The following is a 24,564-nucleotide window of genomic DNA, read 5'->3' on the forward strand; positions in this document are numbered from 1 at the left end:
CCGACAGGGATACTAGGTACACGTCTCATTTCTGGAAGAGTTTCCAGCAATCTTTGGGCACGCGTTTAAATTTCAGTACGGCTTACCATCCACAGACGGACGGTCAGAGTGAGCGTACTATCCAAACGCTAGAAGACATGCTTCGTGCATGTGCGATCGATTTAGGTGGTAACTGGGATAAGAATCTACCCCTAATCGAATTCTCCTACAATAATAGCTACCATACCAGCATAAAGGCTGCGCCTTTCGAGGCATTATACGGTAGGAAATGTAGATCGCCTGTTTGTTGGGCGGAAGTAGGAGAGGTCCAATTATCGGGACCAGAGATAGTTTTCCAGACGACGGACAAGATTGTCCAGATTCGGGAACGTCTCAAGGCTGCCCGTGACAGGCAGAAAAGCTACGCCGATCCAAAACGTAAGGATCTTCACTTCGAAGTAGGTGAGAAGGTGTTGCTTAAAGTATCGCCCTGGAAGGGGGTGATGCGTTTCGGCAAGAAGGACAAACTGAGTCCGAGATACATAGGACCTTTTGAGGTCATTGAACGTGTCGGATCAGTTGCCTATAAATTGAACTTGCCTGAAGAGCTCAATGGAATTCACAACGTGTTCCACATCTGCAATCTCAAAAAGTGCTTCGCCGATGAATCATTGGTGATTCCACACACAGATGTGCATATAGATGAGAGCTTAAAATTTGTAGAAAAGCCCTTGTCGATTGAAGATCGATAGGTGAAGAAGCTTCGAAGAAAGCACGTACCGATTGTAAAAGTCAAATGGGATGCTCGTAGAGGTCCCGAATATACGTGGGAAGTCGAAGACACAATGAAAGAAAAATACCCCTATTTATTTGAGTAAATCTCGGGTCGAGATTTATTTTAAGGGGGTGAGGATGTAACACCTCGAATTTTTGTGTCCAGTAATGTGTTAACACGTGTCATTAGTTTACACGTGGCATTGATATTAAATAAAGGACTAATCTTGACAAACCTTGAAAGTATGTAAATTCGAGGGTTATAAATATCAACAAAGGGTAAATATACTGTATGGTAACCCTAAATGGTGCTTGTACCTTCAAACGAATAAATCACGGATCATACGGAAGCGAAACGCGGAAGAAAGTGAGAGATTACAAGCTACAGGGGTTAACTGTGTCAACATGTTTAATTATACCTCTGAGTGACCCTTTAATCTCCCGAGGCTTTGTAACAGTATTATACGCTCACTAGAATATACTGTATAAATTCCGTAAAGTTCCGTTTTAAAACGAGAAAGTTATAATCAAATTCGTATGAGAAGGGTTAAAAGCGTCAATAATGAAAGTTAAGACTTTCTGAATAATTAATAAACAAACCAGGGATTTAATAACGCGGGTAAATAACACGAGGTCCTTAGTTGTAATTAACCGAGGGCCAAACCGCAAAGTTACCCCTTCAAACCCGAAAGGTCAGGTTAATAATTACGAAAGATTTCGTTATTAATTACCAGGATTTCGTAATGATTATAAAAGATTTTAAAAATCTGAAAAACAGGCCCCTCGCGACCCGCGTGGTGTTTTGGCCTAAGTTGAGGCGGGCCGCGAGCCACCTAAGATACGCGTCTGATCTTTACACATCAGGCGACCCGCGTAAAAGCAGCATGGATTCTCCATGCGGGCCGCATTAGACGCCCAGATGCAGAATGTTTGTAGTTTCTTGCCTTTTGAGCTTGTGAACGATCAAAACGCCAATAAATGAGGCATGGGCACCCTATACTCGACCCATAGCTCTATGGGACACCTGCCCATCATCCATGATCAGTGTAGGTTGTTGTGTAATGATCTTGAGGGCTTTGTTGCACTATAAATAGCCACATTGAGCTCATAACATTCACACAACTCAAACACTCAACTACTGATCATTCTAAAGCTCTCAAGCATTCCTCTCTGCTCTCTAAGCAAGATACAACTTCTGTAAGTCGTTCAAACCCATTTTGGTCTTATATTTCCATAGATTTAGCTTATAAACTCAACCGTCGTAACTAACGGTTGTCATAATGATAATTCACAAATGGTCAAGTGAATTGTCGGATCAAAAGTAGTTTTGAGTTGGTATTTATGTGGGTAATAAACCCCTAAAAGGGTTCCCTCTGATCACCACTCTAACTATGTCAAATATCGAGTCAAACGCGCACTTAAAAAGTCAACAGAAAGTCGTTTTGCCATTTTGTACATAATCTGTAATGTATATGCTATGAAACCTGTTTTGATAATCATAAAACATAATAATAAGTATGTGAACTTGTTTGCGCTCGTTTGAATCGACCATTTGCTATATTGACCCGGTTCGGAGCCGAATGTCGCAAAAGTTTGACTTTTGCTTTGACTTCAGTTCTGACCCGTTTTAGTGAGGTATAGATATGCCTTAGGACTCTCTTAGGACCAGGTTACATGATGGTATAAACCTCTGTGATCGGTTCACGAGTTATCCGAGTCTTTTGCGCATTTCCGTTAATCGCCTAAAAGTTGACCGTAACGCCATTTTGAAAATAAAACGAGTATTTCGGACACGTGAACGGACCAGAACCTTGCTTACTAAATTATAAGCATGTCCTTAAAGTTTCACGCCTATCCGAGGTCTAGAATGAGAGTTATGCTAAAAAGCGCCATTAAAGTAAACTTTTGTAATTAACGGCGCAATTAGCATAACGCCCATCTAAACCAAGATTTCATCACCAAAACTTTTACCCACTGTTATAAAATAATATTTTGGGAATTTTAGAGATTTTTAATAAATTTTACCTTGCTCATAACCTGCGGTTATGGCTACGGTTCGGTAAATACCGAATATGCCCTTTTCGGCCAAAACTTGAGTTCTACAAGGTCTTTTGACCCGATTCCAGTTGCTACTGATTTCAAATAATAAATAAAGTATTTTAGACTTTATAAACTGTTCAGAAAACTCAGATTTCCTATAGAACTCGAAAAGCTCTTTAAAAGTCTTTAAAATGACCGGAAAACCCCTACGGGGCGTAATATTAATTTAAACTCGTTACGGGCATCACGGAAGGTATCCTACTGATACCACAACCTCTGTAAGGCATATTGACTTAAGAAATAAGCGTAAGACTCTCATGGTTAACCGTTTCGCCTATTGCGCGCACGGTTCGGCTTATGAAACTAGTTTTCGTAAATTAGCCGATACGGGTCAAATTATATTATTTGGACCCCAAAACCCAGAGTGTGAACCTTGAACCCGTATAAAACAAGTCTCTGAACTTGTTTGGGGCAGAATCACATTCCATTCTCGGTTTTCGCCTTTTCGCGCGATTTAATCATATTTATATTCCGGAACCAACCGGTCTAGGCTACGGCCAATATAAAGACCCGTTAGGATTCTAAGAGGTTAATTAAAACCTTCGTTCCAGATTAGGAGCCCAGTAAAAGCTATCGGTGATTTAATCAAACTAAGGAATAATACTTGCAAAGGTAAATACTTTAACTTATTTCCCCTATACGGGCTTGGGTTACGGTATATTAATACCGCTTGATTGAGCATTATATTTTTCCATCGCTTAGGTGGTTAATTAAATAATATGATTGGCTCATTTAAACAGTTTTGTTTCTTAAAAGCCTTTGGGGGTTTAATGACCGTTGTCCCGGATATCCTTGGCATCATTTTACGAAATGGCCACGACCATCGACATCCCGGTGTAGGCGTACACCCGGTATATATTGTCGACATTAAACTAAAAGACGTAGCCGTTGGTTTTTATACTACGGTTTTACGCAATGTGGTGTGTCTATAAATCTTTAACCCGGCACGACCCGGGGTACTGAACGCATAAAAGAACATGTAAAACGTTCACAAGATTATTATGATTTTCCCAAGTTATAAAAGAGTTTGTGCCTTGTGCATTCAAATCAATTTTAATAAACATTTTCAAATGTGTCAGTTGAATGTATTTACCAGTGTAAACTGACGTATTTTCCCCAAAAAGATTAAGTGCAGGTACTATACGAAATTGGCTGGTATAAGCTTCCTAAGCATCACGAATAGTCTCGCAAACTCGATGCCGTATCTGAATGAACAATATTTATTTATTTTGATCCGCTGTGGATACATTCGACTTCTGTAATACATCTGATATTACAACCAGAGGTTGAAGTATATATTTATCTTTAAAGCTTCCGCTGTGCATTTATATAATTGTGTGGTTTGACTATATTGTTGCCAACATCGTCACGGTAATCCCCCACCGGGCCCACCGGTGAGACACGTGGAAATCGGGGTGTGACAATTGGTGATTTAACCCACGATTTATAAGTCATTTAGTTGGGTCTTGAAATCCTTAAAGGATTATTGTATAAGGATGACGCGCGTGATTTTAACGAATCACATCTGCCATGATTGTTAACATGCTTGCAGCGGTTAACAAGGAATCTGAATCTTTTAATTAAGTCCTACCATCTTGGCCGGATCTTAAAAGACACCAGGCTAGGTTTCACTCGTAAGATTCTTTATTTAGGCAGATCAATTTAAAAGGAATGGTTTTGACTTATTTCATACATATTAAAACAAAACTCATAACATACATTCCATAATCTCAAATACAATCACATATTGCCCTAAACGGGTCTTTCAAATAGTACATACCTCCATAGAGGTTTAAAATAAGTGACAAGTCCACGCAGGGACTAACATAAGATAAGTGTCCATGCAAGGACTAAAAGATAAGTCCACGTAGGGACTGAAATACGATAAATGTCCATGTAGGGACTTCTTTTAAAGTAGAACTTACATTAGTACAACTACTAAGGGCTAATGGTCACGTTTCTTCTTTTTGCCCTTTAGTAGGTTCGCCAAGCCTTTAAGAAATCCTCGGTGGCTCTTTTTCTCTTCCTCGAACTCTCTCTCCACACGATCTAGTCGATGGAGTATCTCTTCCTGTTCAGGAGGAGAGAAACGTGGTTGTGGCGCTTGTTGCGGAACTGGAGGTCTGGGAGGTATTGGATACCCATGAGCTGAGTAGTCCGGTGCTCCCATGTTCCCATGAGCTCCGTCAGGGTAGCGTGCATTATATCTAGCCGACACCACATATGGGTCGCGCTCATAATTGTAGTTGTATTGTGCTTGTGACGGTTCGAACGGGTTGTAAGCCGTTGGACCCGTGTAAGCAGGTATGGGTTGGTCATACCCAAATGGTGGCGAATTTGGTGCAGCTGGTGCGGAGTTCGCCTCCTGTATAGGACTTGAAGGTCCTTCTTCCTGTAGTGGCGGATAGTGGCTACTACTAGAGTGTCGAGGGGTGCTGAAGTGGATACCCCCTCCTCCTCGTGTGGACATACGAGCATTCGTCCTCCTACGCCTTGGCGGATCAGGCATTACTGGTTGCGCCGGTGGCGGAGGTGGTGGCGTAACTGCCACAAAGCGTGAATCCTCAGAGGGATCCTGTGGATGTCGCGGTTGTTGTGATGTCTGCTGAGGTGGTGTGTAGTACCACTCATGTCGGTCAAACAACGCTTGAAAGCTATCTGGTCCCTGATAGGGTGTGCCATGGAAGGATGACCCATCAGAGACTTCTATCGGATGTGTGGGCGTACCACGAGCAGGTTCTGTTGGATCCGTATCTTCGTCCATATGATCTTCGAAGAAGTGATCTTATGGCCCTAATGGAACAAAGCCCGAAGGTTCCTGTATGTAGTCAGCTGGATTAAACTGACCTATGAAGTATGGAGTAGGGTCGTCGTAATTTCGGTGTGATACCGAACGTTGTAGAGGTATGAAGGAAGGTTGTGGGTTGTTGGGATCATTTTCTGAGTTTGGCCCAAAGGAGTGCCGGTATGATGGCGTCGAGGTGTGCGAGGTGGAATGCCTCGCGGGTTCGTAAAGGTCTCTTCGTCGTTGTGGTTCTTCGCTCCTTGTCATCGAAGGTGGTCTTGTACCTGACAGTCCAGCTTCGTGATCGTGATGTGTCACGATATCTCCTCTGCCTCTTCTTCCCCTTCCTCTTCCTCGAAATATAACAGGTGGCATTTTCCTGCTCCAAAACTTATTAAAATCGAAATGAAAATAAAGACAAAAAGGAGTATTAATCCGAATTTGTCCTAAGTTATTGTCTAGACTCAAGTATGTGCAATTGTGTCATTGAGATTAAACACAATAGGATAGTGTTTAATTCGCTCAACGTTGGCTCTGATACCAACCTGTCACACCCCGATTTCCACGTGTATCACCGGTGGGCCCGGTGGGGGATTACCGTGACGTAGTTGGCAACAATATATAGTCAAACCACACAATTATATAAATGCACAGCGGAAGCTTTAAAGATAAATATATACTTCAACCTCTGGTGGTAATATCAAATATATTACAGAAGTCAAATGTATCCACAGCGGATCAAAATAATAAAATATTGTTCATTCAGATACGGCATCGAGTTTGCGAGACTATTCGTGATGCTTAGGAAGCTAATACCAGCCAATTTTCGTATAGTACCTGCACTTAATCTTTTTGGGGAAAATACGTCAGTTTACACTGGTAAATACATTCAACTGCCACATTTGAAAATGTTTATTAAAAATTGATTTGAATGCACAAGGCACAAACTCTTTTATAACTTGGGAAAATTATTAAAATCTTGTGAACGTATTACATGTTCTTTTATGCGTTCAGTAGCCCGGGTCGTGCCGGGTTAAAGCTTAATAGACACACCACATTGCGTAAAACCGTAGTATAGAAACCAACGGCTACGTCTTTTAATTAAATGTCGACAATATATACCGGGTGTACGCCTACACCAGGATGTCGATGGTCGTGGCCATTTCGTAAAATGATGCCAAGGATATCCGGGACAACGGTCATTAACCCCCCAAAGGCTTTTAAGAAACAAAACTGTTTAAATGAGCCTATCATAATATTTAATTAACCACCTAAGCGATGGAAGATATGATGCTCAATCAAGCGGTAAATATTATACCGTATCCCGAGCCCGTATAGGGGAAATAAGTTAAAAGTATTTACCTTTGCAAGTATTATTCCTTAATTTGATTAAATCACCGATAGCTTTTACTGGGCTCCTAATCTGGAACGAAGGTTTTAATTAACCTCTTAGAATCCTAACGGGTCTTTATATTGGTCGTAGCCTAGACCGGTTGGTTCCGGAATATAAATATGGTTTAATCGCGCGAAAAGGCGAAAACCGAGAATGGAATGTGATTCTGCCCCAAACAAGTTCAGAGACTTGTTTTATATGGGTTCAAGGTTCACACTCTGGATTTTGGGGTCAAAATAATATAGTTTGACCCGTATCGGCTAATTTATGAAAACTAGTTTCACAAGCCGAACCGTGCGCGCAATAGGCGAAACGGTTAGCCATGAGAGTCTTACGCTTATTTCCTAAGTCAATATGCCTTAAAGAGGTTGTGGTATCAGTAGGATACCTTCCGTGATGCCCGTAACGAGTTTAAGTTAATATTATGCCCCGTATGGGCTTTTCGGTCATTTTAAAGACTTTTAAAGGGCTTTTCGAGTTCTACAGGAAATCTGAGTTTCCCGAACAGTTCATAAAGTCTAAAATACTTTATTTATTATTTAAAATCAGTAGCAACTGGAATCGGGTCAAAAGACCTTGTAGAACTCAAGTTTTGGCCGAAAAGGGCATATTCGGTATTTACCGAACCGTAGCCATACCCGTAGGTTATGAGCAAGGTAAAAATTATTAAAAATCTTTAAAATTTCAAAAATATTATTTTATAACAGTGGGTAAAAGTTTTGGTGACGAAATCTTGGTTTAGAAGGGCGTTATGCTAATTGCGCCGTTTATTACAAAAGTTTACTTTAATCGCGCTATTTAGCATAACTCTCATTCTAGACCTCGGATTGGCGTGAAACTTTAAGGACATGCTTATAATTTAGTAAGCAAGGTTATGGTCCGTTCACGTGTCCGAAGTACTCGTTTTATTTTTAAAAGGCCGTTACGGTCAACTTTTAGGCGATTAACGGAAATGCGTAAAAGACTCGGACAATTCATGAACCGATCACAGAGGTCTATACCATCATGTAAACTGGTCCTAAGAGAGTCCTAAGGCATATCTATACCTCACTAAAACGGGTCAGAACTGAAGTCAAAGCAAAAGTCAAACTTTTGCGACATTCGGCTCCGAACCGGGTCAATATAGCAAATGGTCGATTCAAACGAGTGTAAACAAGTTTATATACTTAATATCATGTTTTATGAGTGTCAAAACAGGTTTCATAACATATACATTACAGATTATGTATAAAACGGCAAAATAGCTTTCTGTTGACTTTTTAAGTGCACGTTTGACTCGACATTTGACATAGTTAGAGTGGTGATCAGAGGGAACCCTTTTAGGGGTTTATTACCCACATAAATACCAACTCATAACTACTTTTGATCCGACAATCACTGGACCATTTGTGAATTATCGCTATAACAACCGTTAGTTACGACGGTTTGGTTTATGAGCTAAATCTATGGAAATACAAGACCAAAATTGATTTGGACGACTTACAGAAGTTGTGTCTTGCTTAGAGAGCAGAGAAGAACACTTGAAAGCTCTTAGAATGATCAGTGAAGTGTGTTTTGAGTTGTGTGATTGTTATGAACACAACATGGCTATTTATAGTGAAAAATGAGCTCCAAGATCACTCCACATTGATCTATACTGATCATGGATGATGGGCAGGTGTCCCATAGAGCTATGGGTCGAGTATAGGGTGCCCATGCCTCATTTATTGACGTTTTGATCATTCACAAGCTCAAAAGGCAAGAAAATACAAACATTCTGCATCTGGGCGTCTAATGCGGCCCGCATGGGAGTTTCCATGCATTTGTACGCGGGTCGCCTGAGATTCAAACTTTAGGCGCGTATATTAGGTGGCTCGCGGCCCGCATCAACTTAGGCCAAAACATCACGCGGGTCGCGAGAGGCCTGTTTTTCAGATTTTTAAAATCTTTTATAATCATTACGAAATCCTGGTAATTAATAACGAAATCTTTCGTAATTATTAACCTGACCTTTCGGGTTTGAAGGGGTAACTTTGCGGTTTGGCCCTCGGTTAATTACAACTAAGGACCTCGTGTTATTTACCCGCGTTGTTAAGTCCCCGGTTAGTTTATTAATTATTCAGAAAGTCTTAACTTTCATTGTTGACGCTTTTAACCCTTCTCATACGAATTCGATCATAACTTTCTCGTTTTAAAACGGAACTTCGCGGAATTTATACAGTATATTCTAGTGAGCGTATAATACTGTTACAAAGCCTCGGGAGCGTTAAAGGGTCACTCAGAGGTATAATTAAACATGTTGACACGGTTAACCCCTGTAGCTTGTAATCTCTCACTTTCTTCCGCGTTTCGTTTCCGTACGATCCATGATTCATTCGTTTGAAGGTACAAGCACCATTTAGGGTTACCATACAGTATATCTACCCTTGTTTGACATCTATAACCCTCGAATTTACATACATTTAAGGTTTGTCAAAATTAGTCCTTTATTTAATATCAATGCCACGTGTAATCAAATGACACGTGTTAACACATCATTGGACACAAAAATTCGAGGTGTTACAGTTCTCTCCTCCCTCGATCTCTCTCTCTCTCTCTCTCTCTCTTCAGAAACCCCCAAATCGAAACCCTTGAAGATGGTGAAATTAGGGTTTCGGTGGAGGTGGTTGACGGCGGCTGAAGTGGTGGTGCTTGGCTTCGTGGTGGCGGTGGTGCTTGGTGGTTGCGACGGGGTTGGTGGGGGAGGAAGGAGGAGATGGTGGTGGTGAGCGTTAGGTGGTGGTGGTGGTTGCGACGGGGTGGTGGTGGTGGCTGCGACGGGGTGGGTGATGGCTGAAGTGGTGGTGGTTGGTTGTGGTGGTGGACGGTGGACGGTGGTTGTGGTGGTAGAGGGAGGCAGAAGAGGGTGAGAAGAGGTTTTATATATAAAAAAAAACAAACCCTCTTGTGTGTGTTGAGGGTGAGAAGAGGTTTTATATATAAAAAAAAAACAAACCCTCTTCTCCTTGCAGACTGCAGAAATTTGGTCCACCTCTCATGCAGATGCCTGCAGATGTGGTCCGCAGACTGCAGACATTTTCTTGCAGAAAAAACAAACAGCACCTTAGTAAAGTCAACTAAAATTTCATATTAACAATCTATAAATAAACAACATTTGTATACGTATAGGTATGTACCTTATGATTAGGGTGGTTTTCAAAAAAAAAAAAAATTGATGTTCGTTTTTAACTCAAAGCTATTTGTTTTTCTACTTATAACATAAAAAGTTTTCATCTTTTTCAATTCAACTTACAACTTTTGTACTTTCAACTTTGGTCCCCACACTTTTCATATTTCGCTGATTTTTCGTTTTAAACTTTGCGAGTTAACACGCCGTAACGTGTGTGTGGTTCAACATTTTAACATTTCGTTTTACGCTTCGTACTAGATTTTGCGAGTTAACACGGCTCAACGTGCATGGGTGGTTCAACGTTTTTACGTTGTCTATCTTTTCCCTGTTTGACAAGTTCGTTACAACGTGCAGGGTCCTAAATCGACTTAATTATTATTTTCTATGTTTTACGTTGCAGTCAAATTTCTTTATATATAATACACCATAACTTCAGTATTGGTTGTCGTCGGCGGTGGTGTGATATTGGTGCTATTCGGCACGGTTTTATGCCCCCGCCGGATTGCGGCTGGTGGTAAATCGTGTTTAAATAAATAGGAAACAATTTGATACATAGAGGTGTTGTAACCCATGTTTAGGGGAGTTTTCAAAAAAAATATTACATTACACTTTTAGCCCAAAACTATTTTCTTGTTTACTTTTTACCCAAAAGTTTTCATATTTTCCAATTTAACCTCACAACTTTTTTACTTTCAACTTTGGTCCCCTATACTTTTCATATTTCGCAAATTTCCGTTTTATGTTTCGTTCTAAATTTTGCGAGTTAAAACGGCGCAATGTGCGTGTGTGGTTCAACGTTTTTACGTTTCGTTTTACGCTTCGTTCTAAATTTTGCGAGTAAACATAGCGCGACGTGTATGTGTGGTTCAACGTTTTTATGTCGTCCAATTTTTGTTCCCGTTTGGCAGGTTAATCGCGACGTGCAGGTCTTAAATCGTCTTAGTTATTACTTTATATGTTTTACGTTTCGCTCTAATTTTCTTTACATTAACACCTCGCAACTTCAGTGTTGGTTGTTGTTGACGATGGTGTGACATTGGTACAATTTTATCATGGTTTTACGCCCCATCGCAACGCGGGGGGCTTAATACTAGTTTATTATTTATCAAATAGGTTTACCCTATATAAAGTTTGTATTAAAATTTAAGAAAGTAACCTACATTTTCATGTTCGTAGTAGGCTGGTCTGGCTTTAGAAACACGGATTTTAAGGCAATTAGCGTCATATTATTCACTTTTTGTATGAGTTATTGAATTCCTATTTTAGGGGAGCATTCTTTATACTCGCCATGGGCCCAAAACTTTTTATGTATTCTCGGAGACAACCCTGAAACTCGCGAGGGATATAAACGCTAAAAACCAAGCTATATGCTTATATACAATGATCAAAATCAAAACAACTATTTATTTTTGTAGCACAAAGAACAAATCATCAGAGCATTAATGCGATGACTAAGGATTTCGCAACTAAAATATGTTTCAAAAACTTGTGAAAATGTCAACACTCAACTGTTTGATCCCGTATTGGCTAATGGCAAACTTTGAGGATGCTAATAATTATGGACCCATTACCACTGGGCTTGGTAACGCTTGCCTGTAACCCAAGCTTGGGCTCATTAGGTCAATGTAGCCCATTGGTCTGACTCAAATGAACACCCACTTTTTTTAAACAAATCAGCCAACTTTATTATTTATTCACACCAATCTCCACTCTAACAAGGTGCTAGAGCAGAGGGCATACACCAAATGACTCATAATTAAGAAACTACTTTTTAATTAAATTCTAAATCAAGTGACTTTTAATTACTTTTACCCTCCACACTATTTTACCCATTCGACCTGCTAGAGGATAATCCGACCCATATGACTCATTTGACCATTTGATTCGTTAGAGATCAATCTAACTCAAATGCCTAATTTCACCCATATGACCCATTAAAGGCCAATCTAACCCAAATGACTTATTTACCCATAAATTGGTCAAAATTAGGAAACCATCATATGTGCCTTATGGTCGTAGAACAAATAAGAGAGCCGGCCCAAAGTTGAAAGGCCAACAGTGATCAGTAGTGACCATTTTAGTTATTTTAGTTGGATACTTGGATGTGCACATATCGTTCCAAAGTTTTAAGGCCCAATTTAGTTATCTTAAGTTTCGGATTAAGCTTAGTGTATAAATAGATTCATGTTTTCCGATTTGATTTGATATGACAATGCGAGAGGAATTAAATGCTTCATGATTAAAAAAAATTATTCATTTGTTTCTGCTCCAAGTGCAAACAAATCCTAAAGAAGTTGGTGCAGTGCATCTAAGACTTTTTAAATGGCCACTATCATCATGGCATGACCCAAACCTTCACAAATTACAATCAATCTTATAAAAGAGTGGATCAAGGCTTCCCCAAACCTTCTTGCAATATGTCATTATCTATACTATATATGATGCATAAAAGGTATTACAAGGGGTTGAGTTATAGTACAAAGGGGTTTAAAAATAAGAAGGGTAAAAAGTCATAATAGAGTGACAAACGTCCAGAGAGGATTCAAGTAGGAAAGGTAATTTTGTCCAATAGAAAAAAGAGAATATATACACATGCCTAGAAACAAGCACATGCAAGTCACACGTTATATCCTCCCCATTTTATAAATGCATGTAACCTTTTTATACGTCATTTGTCTTTAAAGTTATACCATAAAATCAAGCGTGTTTGACAAACCAACCTGAATGATCGCTCAACATCACATACACTGATACGATACCCGACCCAGGTAAGAATGAGTCGGGTTAGACTCAAAGGCAGCTGGATAAAAATTTAGAGACAGTGGCGCCAAAAGTTGAATGTATTTAGGATGGACGGTATGCATGCGGGGAGTGGGGGGGGGAGTTGAGTTCACCAAGCGGTGATGTGGTGCCGGGGTTCAATCGGGAAGCGGTGAGTGGTTTGGGGGGTGTATACTCACCGAGTGAAAGAGGGACCAATTTTTGACAGTTTGAATTTTTTGACCGTTTATCATTAATTTTTTTTTTACCGTTTATCATTAAATTTTTTTGACCGTTTGTCTTAAATAAAAAAATCGTTTTCTTTATTTTCCCACACTTTTTAACTCATTTTACCCACCACTCTTTCTAAACAAAAAAATTTCTCCACCCACACCACACCATGGATAAACAAAACAAAGGTGAACCCAAGAAAAAAGGTTCCGCTAGCCGAGGATCGGATTAAAAAAAAGGTTTCGCAAACGAGACGAGGTGATTCTAGAGGTCCGAGTGCACCGGTTCAAACCCCATACGGATATCACCAAACTCTCAACCTCAATTTTTTTACCCCCAACCTTCACAACCGATTTTTTATAGCACCCAACCTAATTTTCCGACAAAAATATTTTCACACCCAAGCTTCACAACCGACTTCGATCCAATTGCATTTAGGAGCCCGCCAATTCAATCACCAAGAGAGAATGTCGAGCGCCCACTTCCTATCTACGATGAAGACCAAGATGTAGAGATTGTCCCCGAAACACCACATTTGGATGAAGATAGTGGCGAAGACGAAGAAGAATATGAGGTTGAAGACGATGATATTGGTGAAGTAAGTGAGCCGAAAGAAAAGGGAGTCAAGGCGGAGCATCAAAATTGGACGAAAAAACAAGAAGAGGCCTTAGTCAAGACATGGGTTCATTGTTCTTTAAACAAGAAAAAAGGCAACCAACAAAAAGCGGACAAATTTGGAAAAAAGTTCTCGAGCATTACAACGAACCGGTCGGCGGAAGCACACGAATAGTTCAAGTACGTTCAAAATGGCTCCCTACGTTGACTAAGATAAACTAATTCAACGGCCTTTGGCAACAAACGGTAACATTTTTTTTTGAACATTTAATAAATATTTTCCATAACATTGTTTTTGTTTTTTTATTTTTTACTTTATATTTGTTATATATGTAGGATCGTATTCGTGTTAGTGGGTGTGGCGACATCGAGGTCATGAATAGGGCTTTAAAAGAGTTCCAATCAAAATATCCAAGTGGTTTTCATCATGTTGAGGCATGGGAGGTTGTTAGTAAACATGACAAATGGGCACCGATACCATTGTTGGGTGAAGATAGTGGAAGTTCGGGCCAAAAAAGAAAAACGTCCAATTCGGGGTAACTATAATGCGGGTACACCGAGAACTGACTTCATTAGCGATATACCTGACATAAACGTAGACCCCTCACCAACAAGACCACGAAAGAAAGATCAGACCCACAACATCATCAACCGATAGCAAAACAGCTTTGACCGCGAAGCTCGCGCAATACACTCTTATGAAAGAAGAAAAAAAAAACACGGCCGATAGAGTTGTCGAATATAAAAAAGAAACGTGAGGAAGACACCATAGCGTTAGTGGCGGAACAACGTGAGGCGGTGAAACAACTTTTGTATGATCGGGATTTGGAGAGGTTTACTAAGCCACACGACCATGCTTCATCCGAGATGTTGCCGTTTATTCTAGCGCGGAAACGGATTATCATAAAAAAATTATAATTGGCCATGCAATTTCTAAATTTTAGGTTTATTATGGTTTAATTTTCTAGTTTTAAGTATGTAATGTGTTTTTTTAATTAAATGTACTTTTATTTTGTTTAAAATATGTTTTATTTATTAATGCATAATTTCTAGAAATAAAAAATATATAAAAAAAAGAAATAGATTACTCATGTGTTTGACCATTGCTAGTGATTGAGTGCAAAATAGAGACTAGAGTGTGGACTTGACATGACATTACATTATTGGCTAAAAAATTATTTAAATACTCACCAAGTGGTGACCATAGGAGGGAAATTTTATTGGGGAAATTAGGAAAGGAAATAGTGGTGGGTGGGGCTAAAAAAGAAGGGAAGAATTACTTGAGTCTACATTTTTATGTTGTGTTCCTGTTTCATTTTTTTTGTTTTCTTTTCTTGTGTTTTGTTTATCAAAATTAGCAAACTCTTGTTTGTAATAGGAGATTAGCCTATCTCAAATCAGGCCATCTATCTTGTTTATCTTTATTTCAAGCTTTCCATTTCCAACATCTATCATTTGGTTCCATTGCCGGGAAATATTCCAAATCAGGAATTCAATTTCCAATTGCATCAGGAACGTATTCCAGTTCAATCGAAAATTCCAGCTCTGAAATTTGATCAATTTCCATAAAGAAAACCAGTTCAATCGATTTCTAAAATCCAATTTTTGACATATTTGATCAAATTTTACAAGTTCAAAATTTGGAATGATGGCATCCCAAAATCGAAGCCAACCTGAAGGAATACTGAATCCATATCAAATTGTTGCCCAGTTAGCCATAATCGCATCCCGCCTCGACGGCATAGTGTCTCAATTGAAGGGTGATGTTGCAGCAATCAAGATACAGATGATCCTAGATAGCAGTTACTGTGAAAAAGAAGATGAGGATCAGAAGAGCACGTTGGCGGAGGACAGTGTGTAGTGGCTGACAATTCCCTATCTGAAGTTGTGCAAATTCGTGAGAGTTATGATTTTGAAGTAACTTATGAGAAATAGTCAGGAAAAAGTTACGAGCAAAAATACGTGCACAAGGAAAAGTTGATGTGGAACAGATCTACTAATAACAACATTGTATCGAAGACAGTTTTGGGTGTTCCCTTGGTTATAAAAGTATTTCCCATGAACAAGGGGACCGAAGATATGGATTAGGTCATAACGATTACAGGTAATCGTTCAAGTGAAACCATAGATGTTCGCATTTTTAATCTCTAGGTGAAACGTCAAATTGTGTTTGGACACACATGCCAAGACACATAAAGTGCAATGGGTACCAGTTGAACCTTCAAACTATTTTGAGTTTGTCTATGTACACAAACTATTATAGAATCATATAATATAGTTAATTGAGTTTGTTATGTATTGTTTAGTGTTCGACAAACTCATATCGATCGTCAATTATGGGTGCCAGATCACATTTGTGTATACGTGGTTTGGTATTTAACTTTTATGAATACTAGGTTAAAACCCCGTTTATTACACGGGTTGTATAAGTGTAAATTTATATAATAAATAATAAAAACAATCTATCTTTAAACAAAACCCGTGTATTGAACATATTGAACAAAATATAATGTCATATATTAATACATACAGTCGTCATGATTTATCTTTCAAAAATGAACTTTGATGTACTATTTACTTATTATAACATTTTACTTTGTTTTTTTTATATTTACTATTAGCTTAAAAACAGATGTATTACATGGGTTGAATAATATTTTCATGATGCATTCAAATTATGAGATACAATTATTTTAGTTAGTTTTAAGGACCTTCATGCTTATTTGTTTATTTTGATAGATAAAACACTCGTCTCAATTTTGTATTCAAGAGAGTTTATGGTACAAAAAGGTGGAGACCGATCCCCACATTTTTATGTCTTTCATCATTTTTTTTTATGAATTATACCATAAGAAATAAATTCTCTTTGAATTGAATATAGAATTGTTATATTTTTAAAAATGATGTTCTTTCTAAATATTGATGCAATGTGCGATGAATGATGGGTGTAAACCAATTATAACACCACGTCTAACATTACAAAGGTGAAACTAATTTGTCTAAATTTGACATTTGAAAGAATTGTGCGACTATAACGGTGAGTCCAAACCATTATAGTGATGCATCTAAAAACACTTATAGTTTGATAAAAGCATATGCCCTGGACCTAAAATTATTTAATTCTAGTGAAAGAAAAAATAATCATGTAATCTAATCTAATTCTAATAAAGGATTCCAAATAATGTCACATGGCGCTCTCTCCTTTAATTTAATAATAATATTGTTAATAATGATATATTAGATTATTATTATTTTTATATCAAACTAATATTGTTAATATATAATCTTTATCTTTTATCTTTATTATTATTATTATTTAATGTTATTTATTTATTTAATTATATTGTTAGTGATAAGCAATAAAAAGTTTTTTAGCATTGTTTACATTTATTATTGTTGTTATTATTATTATTTTATCTTTTATATAGTAAATGAAAATCTTTTATAAAAAAGGTGTATCCTTATCTAAATTTTTAAGCCGTAAAAAATTTTTTAGTATTGTTTACTTTTTATTGTTATTATTATTATTATTATTGTTGTTGTTGTTATTATTATTGTTAGTATTATTTTACCTTTTATATAGCAAATGAAAATCTTTTATAAAAAGGTGTATCCTTATCTAAATTTTTGTTTAAAATTATTTATAGAAAAATAAATATTTATTCTTATCTAATTTTTAGTTTAAAATTATTATTGTTATTTAACATAGATAAATAGAAAAATAAGGGGAGAAAGCATTTGTTTATTAGTATAGGAAGATTAAAACATTGGGTTGCTACATTATACATGAGTGATTTACATTAGTGTGGCCAATTTTGACACATGGTAATAATTAGGTTTTTAGTTGTTATATCTAACTCATTTATTAAACACGTTATGTTCACATCAACATGTTTAATTACATGTGACGTGTTTGAGTTGACATGTTTAACCCCTGTCAGCTAACCGTAAATAAGTCAACCCGCTAACTCGTTTAACCCATTTATTACAATCCACCAACCCGGTTAACATATTTACAATGTGATTATTACCCCTCAAACCGTTCCAACGTTTACTCACATATCTTACCAAGGGGAACATGTAGATAAAAAAATAGACACTGCTTGGTCAATGTGACATTTCTCTAAAGAGTAAAGCACAAACTTTTTGGCCTTGTGCACAGTTTCGGTCCAAAAATATGAGACTGCTTGTGTGTTCATTGTTAATGCTTATAGACCGGGCATTGTGTTTAGCATGAAATGAGGCGTTAGACCGCAACGTCATTGCCACATAGTCAATGAAGCTTTAACTAACCCAACATTTAACTATCAAGTTGTGGTTTAACTAGAAAAAAAAAAACTAAAAAGCTAAAAAAGGTGATTGGTTGCTTTAGGTGGCCCACACATTAGGGCAGTCATGAGGGTATTGATGGCGCCCTGTTAAACTATTGATGGCGCCCTGTTAAACAAGCCTTAACACCTGTTGGGGCAGTCACGGGGGCATTGATTGGTACCCCGTTTTGGTGAAGCCGAGACGGTGTTCGTGATGTTACCAGCCTACAAGGTTGAGGTGATTGGTTTCTTTTACGTGGACCCCCACACAAAACAAGCCTTAACCCCCGTTAGGGTAGTCACAAGGGCAGTGATGGCGCCCCATTTTGGCGAAGCCAAGACGGTGTTCGAGGCGTTACCAGGCCTTGTTGCTTTTTTAGGTGTCCCACACAAAACAAGCCTTAACACCCGTTAGGGGAGACAGTGACACGAGGGCATTGCCTTAACACCCGTTTGGGCAGTCACGAGGGCAGTGATGACGCCCCGTTTTGACGAAGCCGAGATGGTGTTCGAGGCGTTACCTGAGGTAGCTGGGGGCGCTAGCCCACAACATCCGGTCTAATCTAGAACATAAAACTGACACACATGCCTGTAAAATAATTTATCTTTTCCAACTATTTTTGTATTAACAAGTAAATTCAGAATATTTATATGAAACTATTTATTCTACTTGTAAATAATCATATCAAGTAAATTCAGACTATTTATACGCAGCTTCACAATTCAATGCAACAAAAAACAACGATCTCTAATAACCAGTTAGCAATAGAATAATTATAAGTTAAAAAAATGTAGATGAAAAGTATTTAAAATAAGAGATTAAAAACATGAGTAAATATAACTTCCTGTTTCTATTTCTGTTGCAGCAGGTAAGAAACGAAGACAAAAGAAGCTTATGGCTTATCCAAACACAAACTGATTATTACGCCTTTAAATCACACTATTCAGATTATCAGTTTCATCACAAATCCAAGCACCCCCAAACCCAGAATAGAAATCACACTAGCAATAACCATAATACCGCAAACAACAATAAAAGACAGTGATAACGATAATGATTCTAAAAGAACATGCTACCATAAACAAAAGCATATTAACAATATACCAGATGTGTTTACATAACTTAAAATTTTTTTTACTACACACGTTCAAACATGTTCATAATAATATAAACATATCGAAATGTCTTTTAGAAAGAAGACAGGGTTTCAGTGTAACGATGAAATATTGAAGAGCCTATATAGGAGTACCTCCTGAAATTAAATATTTGTTTGTAACTCTTGTCATGAACATTATATGTTATTAACTTTTCGGGAGTTTTCAGAACCAGGAACGTGTTTTCTTCTTCTTCACCTCTAACCACATCGATGACGTTGAGAGCACAATAACCGTCCCAAGATACCGTCTTTGTGAAAGCACCCGGAAGTTCATCAAGTTGTAGTTGATACTTGACAAACCAACCCGAATGATCGCTCAACATCTCATACACATTCAAGGGTAAACTATAGTCTTGGAACCTGTTGCGTACTATTAAATGTAGATGACCTCTAGATTCTCCAAAGTACATTGCAATTATTTGAGAAGACGGCAACCCTACGGGCAAAGGTAACGTTTGCAGCTGCTCAACATCTAACTTAAAGTACAAGTAATTTTGATAATAAGGTCCCCAAAAAACAGCCCCGTTCCAATATACCCCCTGGTAAAAGAAGGCGGGTTTAATCGCATGGAAAGATTCGACAGAAATCTTCCATTTCCCCGTATCAGAGGAGTAGGTTTGAAGCTGAAACAGCTCAAGAAACTCCCCAAAACACTCTAAAAAACGAATACAAACAAGCTTGTAGTGAGGACAATCTGTTTGATGATAGGCCAGACCCATAAAACGGATAGTTTTATGGACTTTCAAACCTCCGAGAAGCGGTGGGATGGTTGCCAATTGCTTGGTGGTGGGATTAAATACGTAATACTTAGGAGCAGCTATGTGGCCTTTGGGCCCTAGATCAGGAGAGCAAAGTAGTAACCCATTACAAGATTGCAAGATATCAAAACCCGAAGGATCAAAGTAGGGATCAAGACTACGAAAAGGAGGAGTGTTTGGATTTTCAACATCAAAGGGAACATATTTATTGCTGGCAAAAAACCCAGGGGATTTAGAAAGCTTATCATACCTTTGGGTGAGATGGCTGTGAGTCAAAAGCGAAAGCCAGTGTTTGGAAACAGATTTGAAGCGAAGAATGGAGGTAACCGGGAGGCGGATAAGAATCTCGGTTAAAAGGTCATCGTTGGACCCAATCAATGATCCAGATTGAGACGATTTCTGATCGGAATCCTCCACCACGGTTGTAGGGGTGTTTTGGTTTCGGGTTTTCCTGATTTTGCTTCTTCTGGTGTTCACCATTTTTTGCAAGTGAAAATGTGAGCTTAGGGTTTCGCCAAACTGACGTCGTGGAATGGAAAACAAGAAATGGGCCAAGCGGGTCAGTTGACTAACCCTCAAATCTCCTTTTGTAGCCAACTAGTAGATGCCCCGCCCGCGTTGCGGGGCAATGGCTGAATAATTCTCAATCAATTAAAAAAAACTATTATAATTTTGCTATGAAAAAAAAACGATGATAAGACCGTAATTTTGTGCTCAGGGCAAAACTGTAATTTTTCAGAACTAATGAGCCAGTGTTAGGCAGCTAGAGTTATGCGCGGCCCGCGTTGCGGGACGCTAAACCGAGTATTTGTTAGGTTAATAACATGTACGTCTTTATGTCGGTTAGTTATACATGCTACCTATAACACGATATAAAAAAGATACATCAAGTTAACCAATTAAAGGAAAACAGTACCATAGTTATAATAAAAAAAGGTAACTAAAACGATGACAAGCGTGTAATTTAGAGTTGGTGGGCAAAACAATAACTTGTCAGGACCGATTAGCGAGTGATAGGCAGCTATTTGGCATGAATAAAAACAAAATTAAGTCAACAAAGTAAAATAAAACACTACCATGGTTTTGCCAAAGAAAAAAAAAACCATGGCAAGATTGCAATTTTTAGCGGAGGTAAAATCGTAATTTTAAAATGGAGGCAAAATAATATTTTGAATTGAGGGCAAAACCATTTTTTTTATTTTGAAATGGGGCAAAATGGTAATATTTTAGCTGCTGGCAAAATCGTAATTTTAAACTGGGAACCAAATCGTAATTTGGCAGGACTCTAGTTGAGGGCAAAAGCATAATTTTATTTTGAACTGGGGGCAAAATTGTATTTTTTAACTGAGGGCAAAATCGTAAATTTAAGTAAGGGGCAAAAGCAAAATTTTATTTTAAATCGATGGTGAAATCGTAATTTTACACCTGAGATAAAATTGTAATTTGAAATCACCTATAAATAACTATTATATATGGAAAAAGCAAAAAAAAAAAAAAAGCAAAGTCAAAAGTGGCTGCCAAAGTGGCCAACCACTTCACAACACTATTCCCGGCTAACGTCATTCACTTGTGAATGTTAATATGTATAACTAGGTGATGCCACCCGCCCGTGTTGCAGGGCGTCCAAATTATTCTTAGTCAATTAAAAAAATAATACTATAGTTTTGCTAGAAATAAAAAGTAAAAGAGTGTTAATTAGGCAGCTTTTTGATACGATTTTTAGCTGGGGTCAAAGTCATGTTTTTATTTTTACTTGGCGGAAAAATCAAATTTTTTCGAGGGTAAAATCCTAATTTTTAGCTAGGGCAAAACCATAATTTTATTTTGCACTTGGGGAAAACGTAATTTTAAATTGAGGGTGGTATCGTAATTTTAAAACGAGGGGAAATTCGTAAATTTTAGCTGGGGGCAAAAGCATAAATTTATTTTGAATTGGGGGCAAATACGTAATTTTAAACTGTGGGCAAAACCGTAATGTTAAAGTAGGTATAAAATAATAAATTGGTGTAAATTCGTAATTTTAAGCATGGGGAAAAACAAAATTTTATTTTGAACTGGGACGAAAACGTAATTTTGGCTGAGGGTAAAAACGTATTTTTTTTACCGAGGGCGAAATCGTATTATTTTTAGCTCGGGGCAAAAGGGTAAATGTATTTTGAAGTTGAGACAAAACCGTATTTTTTAACTGGGGGGGGGGGGCAAAAACGTAATTTTAAAGAGGATATAAAATAATAAACTGGGTGTTCCAATAGGGATTGCTAGCTGCCCATTTGAACCAATGGGAGAGAAACACTATTGCAGGACGAAAACGTAATTTTAAAGTGTGTATAAAATAATAAAATGGTTGATCCAATGAGGGAGAGACGGCCGCCCATTTTAACCAATGGCACGATGATACCTATTTTGTGCAAAAAAAAAAAAAAATAAGAAAGATAAAGCTAGCCGCCACCCCTAGCCAATCATATGCTTTTCCTGTTACCGGCTGACATCATCAAACTTAGGATTGTATATGTTGGAAACTAGCATCGAGGTTAATACTATTTACACCCGAGTCTCATTAGGGGAGGGGAGGGAAATGGGATGAAAATATGAAAAAACCATGTTCTCGAGTTTCATTTAACAGGGGAAGGGGAGGGAAAAGGGAAAAAAATATGACCGTACATTCATCCTCCCAAATTGGAGAGATTAGAAGAGAAAATTTTCCTTCCCCTCCCGCTGTTAAACGAGACTCGGGAACATAGTGTTAGAGGTGGTAAAATGGACGGATGAGATTGGGTTGATTTTCAGATGAGGATGGAATTTGGATCAAAATGAGTTGATTAATAAAAAGTCAAAATGGGTTTGAGAGCATTCACATCCTGGGAATCAAAATCTATGTGTGAGGTTTTTAAAATATAAAGAGTATAAAAAGTGGTTGTGAGTGAAGGAGAGAGAAATGTTATTGTTCATCTGTATATTTGAGGGGGGGGGCACTGTTCACCCACTATAATTTTTTAATATTTTTTGAAAGTGGTTGTGAGTGAAGGAGAGAAAAAATATAATGATAAAGGTATAAAAATATTATTTAATTGAAAAAGTATTTGTTTTTAATGGAAATATATTGATACATGAGATGTTTTTTAATGAAATGTATGTATGTTTTTAGGAAGCTGAATGTGAATGCTCTAAGTCATGATAAGTTAAAAGAGTTCGCAATTTCATATACCTTAATTTCATATAATTGAAATAATTTGGTTTATGTACGGCTCGCTGTTGGGTCTTGAAATCAATGGGAATCTGAAACTCCAAAGCAAAAGATTGCGTTCATGGTTTCTTAAGAACCCTAATTATTAATCGGTGTTAATAAAGCCACCCCAAAATCTTATTTTTACACCATCTATACGGGTCGTATAATCCTATACGGCTCGTATTAGCATTACTTGAGGTTTGGGTCATATAGCATTCAATACAGGTTGTATAATGATATACAACAACAAAAAAACATTCTCATAAAAAAAATTTGTGCAACATTCTTCTATACAACCCATACAACTCTATACAAGTCAAACAAATGTAAGAGTGTGAAAATAAGATTTTAAGGGTGTAAAAAGAGTGGCACCCTTGTCAATTTCAAGACTTTGCCTATGACATTTGATTCTGTCACACAAGAAAAGAAAAACACAATCAAAGCCCAAAAGGTCAAAATTGAAGAACCTATGCTATATGAGACCCCTTGCAAATAAAGCTTAACGAATAGGGAGGAGTTAATCGAACAGTAGCAAGCACTATGTGTTGGTTTTGCAAGGATTAAGAGTAAAATAATCTCATTTAAGATTTAGAACAACGGTAGAATAGCCAATTTTATTTGACCCAAACTCATTATTTGACCCTTAAATAATAACCAAAATTTGTTTATCCAATTTTATTTGACCCTTAAAATAATCTCATTGATTCAGATGTTGCCAAACAGCCCCTAAAAAACAGTTCCTAAATGTGACATCCAAACACCACCTACAATATTGAGTTGTACTTGAACTTACCATTTTCTGGCACATATGATATGTTCACCATTTTCTGGGTCACATCTTCACTTCTACTTGCATCAACTGAATGAAAAAACCTTACATCTATGTTTCATTTCATAATTTTTCATAGCCGTGAGAACCCATTATCGGAAAACTCACGAAACCCCACCAATACCCTGCTAACCAATAGGATCATGTAAAATGCAGCTATCACTTATAATTTGAACCCACAAAATAAAAATTATCAATGACAAAACAAATGTAATTTTGCTAGATGAAATCCTCTCAATTAGCTGAAGAGATCAATTCATGTGGTCAGTATATCATATAAGATTTTATTTTGTTTCAAAATTCTTCCAAAAGCTAGAAAAATATAGAGAAAACAATATATTTTATCGAGTAAACTTCTGTTTTGCTCACTGTGGTTTGGTCGTTTTAACGGTTTTGAAAAGTGTCATTTTCTCCAATAGTTTACAATGTTTTCCCATTTTGCTCCCCACCTTAAACGACGTTCATTTCCACTTTAAAATTTTTGTGAATGAGTTGATTT

At 37.6% G+C, this 24,564-nt stretch overlaps 1 protein-coding gene across 1 annotated transcript; it reads right to left on the reverse strand.

The window, feature by feature from the left end:
• Positions 1-19,150: 19,150 nt before the first annotated feature.
• Positions 19,151-20,582, reverse strand: LOC110918433 (F-box protein At5g07610). Its single transcript, XM_022162749.2, has one exon. The coding sequence runs from the start codon at positions 20,488-20,490 to the stop codon at positions 19,285-19,287; it is 1,206 nt and encodes a 401-aa protein (XP_022018441.1). The 5' UTR covers positions 20,491-20,582; the 3' UTR covers positions 19,151-19,284.
• Positions 20,583-24,564: the final 3,982 nt, after the last annotated feature.

Source organism: Helianthus annuus, chromosome 16, assembly GCF_002127325.2.
Source record: "Helianthus annuus cultivar XRQ/B chromosome 16, HanXRQr2.0-SUNRISE, whole genome shotgun sequence".
Lineage (NCBI taxonomy): Eukaryota > Viridiplantae > Streptophyta > Magnoliopsida > Asterales > Asteraceae > Helianthus > Helianthus annuus.